Source organism: Triticum dicoccoides, chromosome 2B (genome assembly GCF_002162155.2).
Source record: "Triticum dicoccoides isolate Atlit2015 ecotype Zavitan chromosome 2B, WEW_v2.0, whole genome shotgun sequence".
In the NCBI taxonomy this organism is placed as follows: domain Eukaryota; kingdom Viridiplantae; phylum Streptophyta; class Magnoliopsida; order Poales; family Poaceae; genus Triticum; species Triticum dicoccoides.
In genome coordinates, this window is record NC_041383.1 from 258,096,289 (window position 1) to 258,102,168 (window position 5,880).

Sequence of the window (5,880 nt, forward strand, 5' to 3'; positions counted from 1 at the left end):
TGGAGTGGGAGACGACCTTGGAGAGAGGAGCGGTCATGGTGGCGCTGAATGAGGGATGACGGGGAGAGCGGGGAAGGAGCAAATGGTGGCGGCGGCGATGATTTAGGGCTACACGAATCTTGTCAGCACTTTGATGGTGGGACGGGAGGGTGGGTGTGCATCTCGAGGGTGGAGCTCCAGTTGCAGACGGCGTGGAGGTTTTCGGGGAGAGGGTCATACTTTAAGGGGACGAACGACGTTCTTGTGAAGCTTGTCAGCGGGGAAGGGGAAGGAGAAGGAGAAGTAGGTGGCAGCGCCATCACGGATGGGGACTGGTGAAGGAGACGGCGAGGAGGAAAATAGGCGTTGGTCGCAGCCGGCGCCGGCATTGGAGTGGCAGATCGGTTCCATGGTTGGATCGGGTGGGGCGCTGGAGATAGATACTAAGGCCTCCTTTGGTTTAGAGGAATTCCATAGGAATTCTAGAGGATAGAATTTTTATAGGATTTTTTCCTTTAGAGCCCTTTGGTTCATAGGAATGGATTCCTATTCCTACATAGGATTGGTTCCTATCCTTCACATTTCATAGGAAAATAAAAAAGAGCCTAGATTCAATGGAAAAATTCCTTTGGTGTCAACCAAATGACATCTTGTTTCCTATTCCTACTCATAGGATTTGAGATACATGTCATCTCATTTCTTACAAGATTCCTATTCCTATGATAATCCTATTCTATGAACCAAAAGAGGCCTAAGGGGTTTTGACAGGGGCTGGCGAAGGAGACGGCGAGGAGGAGGAGAGGCGTTGGCGACGGACGGCGCCGTCATTGGAGTGGCAGATCGGTTTCATGGTTGGATCGGGTGGGGTGCTGGAGATAGATACTATTTTTTGTGTAGTTGTAGGGAAAGAAAAAGAGTAGAGAGTAGAGATTAGAGAAGAGAGCAGCCAACCTTTTTCCTCAAGCTCGTAACCCTAGCCGGGAGGGCATCCGCACCCCCCCGCAGACGGGCGACATCCTTCTCGTCCAGATCCGCGGCTGTTCCTTTCCGGCTAAGCCACGCCACCCTTGCTTGCTCGCTCGACGCGCGGAATCAGCTAGGATACATTGCGCGATGTGAGTGTTTCTATTTCCTATGTGCTTAATTGCCCCGGACCAGTTGTATGTATTGTTTATCTGTCCATCGCAGTCTACCATCCTCTAATCACAGCAACACTTAAGTTGATATACCAATTTGGATTTGAATTTCTAAGTTACGGAGTAATACCTTTTGAATAACTCTTTGATTTTCGATGTATGCAACACTGTGATTTTGGCAAGCATATTATATCAGATACTGTAACTCTTTGATTTTCGATGTATACAACACTGTGATTTTGGCAAGCATATCATCTCAGATATGCTGTGTTTCAGGACTGCAAAAACCAGTAGGAAGGAGCGAGGCAGCAACAGCGGGCAGCGGCATGGGGCGACCGAAGCTGCGATGAACATGTGGAAAGGTGAGTCATTGATCAATTTATGGGCTTTCTAGCTGCTGATTTTTTCATTGATTTCTTGTACATGTTAGTTGCATGCTCGAATTAATTGCTGGAGTACTGAAGATCTGGTTGTTTATCATGCATGTTCTTTCATTAGTTCGGAAAGCTGCTTTAAAGGAGGCTCATGCTGCGGAACAGTCCTTCAGGGAAAAAGAACCTGACCAACATGTTACTCCATTCGAACCGACAAAATTTGGTGGCTGCGTCCAGGAAATTTCGGATTCGCATTTCAGGCACAGTGTTGTCTCAATTTCTCTGCTTGCGGGTGATTATTCTGCTTTGTATAAGCTCTTGGATTCTCTCCAAATTCATATTCGTTCGTCTTACTGATTTTAATCATGATCTTTGTGCAGGAGACACGATAGTATTCTCATGCTCGGGAACAGCCGTACGACACTGGAACAATATAATACAAGAACCCCATACAGTATTTGTGACTACCTCACGTTTGGTGGTGGAATTTGAGAATAAGAGAACCAGGGATGATAATTTTGTGGTTAGTGCAACTCACTGTTTTCCTCTGCTGTGATCGTGATTGATCATTCTGTGATGTTGTACTGAGGGTTTCCTCACTACAGGTTCAAGTCTGTCGTCCTGATGGTACAACTATCCCTGGGTTCTTGGGATTGTGGGATGAAAAAATGGAAATTGCTATTGTCACGGCCTTCAACAGCCGACTCGTCTACCCTGTGGATACATGTGGCCCTCTGGATCTGCACCGAGACGCAGACAAGCTTAATCTATTTGCAGCTGGCCGTCACTTCGATGGCACTTTGATGAGCATAAGATGCAATGATCCTCGTTTCAAAGATGGCCTTTGGTTTTGCGAATGTAGTATCACAGAGGTATACTCTTGATATTTGTCTGAAATTCTTGCATGTTATGTGTGAATGTTTCCTTTGCAATCCCTGTCTCTTTTGCTAGGCTGGACTTGGAGGGCCAGTTATACTATTTAATGGTGGTGAAGGATGCTTTGCTGGGGTGATAACTAAATTGTGTCAAGGCGGTTTCTTGTTCGTACCAACTCAGTTACTTCATGAACGGTTGCAGCAATTTGAGATGCCCAGGTATATCTTCTGGGCAAGTCAAGTACTCACTCGTCCTGAATTACTTGTCTTGGATTTTTCTAGATACGGATGTACCTATGTATCTAGACACGTTTTAGTGTTAGGTACATCTGTATCTAGACAACTCTACGACAACAATAAAGCCTTTAGTCCCAAACAAGTTGGGGTAGGCTCGTATCTAGACAAATCTAAGACAACTAATTTGGGAAATATTATCCACTAGTGCAATGGCCGTGCGTTAGGTTAGGTCACTGTCTTAGGAGATCGTCGATAGATGTTGGTATTCGGCAGCCCTCTCACGGTTCACGATTAAAAAGAGAATGAGAATACAATTTGAGATCACGCGGCAGGCGCAAGAGAATCTTAAGGGATCATAGTAGGTCAATTCCAAGAATTTAAGTGAGCTAGCAACAAAGCCTTCTCCAAGAATTTTGAGATAGTCTCATCTCTGCATTTTCCATTTGTGCCTTTTACAAGAGTTTCGATCTCACATGAAGCAAAAGTACATTTTGTTCATTTTACTTCTTATGGGAGGTTGCTAGTCCACATGTGGATAGGAGTGCATTTGTTTATTTATGAAGGTTGTTTGTCCCACATGTGAACTGACCACCAACTCCAACCTTTATAGGTAGGAAAGATATCTTCACCAGTTGCCTTACTTATCCCCGATTTGCTTATCTATAGAAGTTCCAAATACCCCTCCTGTTCCACTTGAATTTAGTGTTCTTGCTTCAATGTCGGAGCTTGTGTGTTTCTCTGAATGAAGAAGAACCTGAGCATGTCTATCAGTTGGGGAATCAAGAACAATGCCACTCATTTTTTTGACATCTCAATCCTCGTCTTTTGCTAATTATTTATAAGCTGATATTCAAGTCTTTTTGTATACGTGTTTCCTTTCGTACAGTTTGGTGTATATCTACTTCATTTGATTGTAGTAAACATGTTTTATTGCAGTAACACTACCCAGTTCCGTGAATATTCTTTGCCTCAGGGTGCATCCTGCGTTGTCCCTTCAGGTTTGAATTATCTTGCAAGTCATCATTCTTTGTGAATGCTGTCTTAGTATAACCTTACACTTATCAATCACATTATTGCATCAGGATTTAAGGTCAGGTCTAAGATGCTAGAGTCTTTGGGCTACCCCCTACCACCACCACTGGTGTTTGAGTGTAAGTCGTATTCGTATATTGCTGACTTCTCCCTTGTGCACTTCTGTATTTCTAATTTCTGTACTTGTTTCCTAATTAACCAGCCAATGGGCGATTAATTGGTACGTTTGAAGAAAGGTTTGGTGAACTTCATGTCTGGAAAGGATACCGTTTAGACATCTACGCCAACTATGAGAAGCCTCTCTGGAAGCAGCTTGGAAAAAAAGTTGTTGAGCGTGTTTCTAAAAGTGTTGTCTCAGTTGCTTCATTCAATGGTAACAACGTGAGGTGTTTTGCTTGCACAGGCTTGCTTATAACTATTGAGCACCGCATGTTTGTCCTTACTGCGGCCAGTTTGGTTAGAACTGGTGATGCTAAAAACAACATTGATCTGAACTTGATGGTTAGTTGTTGATCCTAATCAGTTTTCTTCGCCTTTTAAGTTTGATGATGGTTAATTAGTTGAGCTTTATGAACTCTATTTGTTGCAGATTAAGGTGTTTCTACCGCCAGAACAATCGGTGGTGGGGAAATTGGAATTTTACCATCAAGATTACAACATTGCCGTTCTCAGTCTCGAGGATAATCTCACTGATGTTTGTCCACAAGATATCTTCGTAGCCACAAGGTTATCTAAATCTGAGGTGGTTGCTATTGGGCGTACAACTAAAGATAATGGTGGGTTATTGATGGCCTCAAAGGGTAACAGGAAGTCTATAATAAGTTCAAGAAACAAGGATTCGGGTTCAGAACTTGATTGCAAAGATCTCAAGTTCTCAACTTGTCAAATCAAGAAGGTACAGTTTTTTTTTTCTTGGCATTTTTTACGTGGTACCTGTGTAGATAGTTAATATACTTGAGTTGTATCTTCAGTTTATTTGATAATACTGAGCTGCTAGATTTACTACGGCTGCTTCTCCATGTAACTGTATGTGCATTATTTTTGTATTAGGTTGGGATTGGAGGGCCCCTTATTTGTCTTGATGATGGGAGTTTTGTTGGCATGAACTTCTATGATGAAAGTGGAACGACTCCTTATCTGCCAAGGAGCAATATTGTAAAAGTTTTAAAGAGAGGGAATAATCTTCTGTCACAAGGGTATAATTTTTTTCTTTCTCTTGATGCTGATTAGTAGACATGTGTATCCAACAAACTTTCATTGACAAATATATGTTGGACAACAGAAAATTGCTCCCTCCCATTAGCCTTGACACGAAGAGAGGTGGTAATGCTGCAGAGAGGATCCGGTATAGCTATCTATTTCTTAATGTCACTTGTTTGTGGTAGCATATACTGTTTATTCGGCAGTGAACATATATTGAAAAGATAATATTGGATGGCAGGTGGACTGTACCCAAGCCATATTGGTTTATTGCTGGTCAAGTTGATGTTCTAGGCCATCTTGTTGGTAAAGTTCCCATGTAGACGTCAAGCTGCTGTTGGAGTGCTCCATATGAATATATTCCATTTTATCCCTCGCAGACATTATATAATTTAAGAGGCTGGTGCTAGTTATGTTTTGTCAAAAATGTTTATTTATGGTATTTGTTTAGTATGTCTTATCACTGTCAAGTATCTAATCATGCAAGGAAGTGTTGGATCTGTATTTTCTATGATATATGAGTTTGTTTTATGCTACCTCAGATCTGGAAAATCGTAATTCTTTGCAAAAAAAAAAGTTTATCACCGCTGTTATAAGAGCATCTCCAACATCCACTACTAGTTGATACATCATTTGAGTGTCATGGGGGCTTAGTAGGAGAGATGGGGGATAAGTTTTGCCATCTTCTCCTCAGCTGTTCTGTGCAATCAGGTTCATATTTGGTGTTGCTGCTGATAAGCCCCGGCGTCCAACCAACAATAATACAACAGAATTGCTAATTTTCAGTCGGATGAAATCAATTTACTTTCATTTGTTTTTTTGTCCATCTGATCTCTGTGTTGAGATTCGTGCAATTCTGTTTCTTCCAGCTCTCTGGTTGTTTGGTTCTTACCGGGTCCGTAAACTTTTCAAGGAGACCCGTCAATTTTGTGCGTCGCGTCTCCTGATATGAGTACCTACTAGGAAATATGCCCGTGCGTTGCTACGGGATGTATAGGCAATGGTTGAAAAGAGAGGGTGGTACACGGATGACTTCCACCGAGTGCA

General features: G+C 42.4%; 1 protein-coding gene across 1 annotated transcript; it reads left to right on the forward strand.

Annotated features, from left to right (window-relative positions):
- Positions 1 to 703: 703 nt before the first annotated feature.
- LOC119363397 lies at positions 704 to 5,364 on the forward strand. The gene is made up of 13 exons (XM_037628742.1): positions 704 to 1,094; positions 1,392 to 1,477; positions 1,614 to 1,781; positions 1,870 to 2,012; positions 2,095 to 2,361; positions 2,441 to 2,583; positions 3,538 to 3,599; positions 3,684 to 3,752; positions 3,836 to 4,134; positions 4,223 to 4,528; positions 4,684 to 4,829; positions 4,916 to 4,978; positions 5,075 to 5,364. Coding segments are annotated over exons 1-13 (1,836 nt in total). The 5' UTR covers positions 704 to 1,092; the 3' UTR covers positions 5,157 to 5,364.
- Positions 5,365 to 5,880: the final 516 nt, after the last annotated feature.

Excerpts from the sequence above, each read along its gene's own strand:
- LOC119363397 (XM_037628742.1), top strand. Across the intron at positions 2,584-3,537 it reads CAGCAATTTGAGATGCCCAG|TAACACTACCCAGTTCCGTG; the intron begins GTATATCTTCTG and ends GTTTTATTGCAG. Across the intron at positions 3,753-3,835 it reads ACCACCACTGGTGTTTGAGT|CCAATGGGCGATTAATTGGT; the intron begins GTAAGTCGTATT and ends CTAATTAACCAG.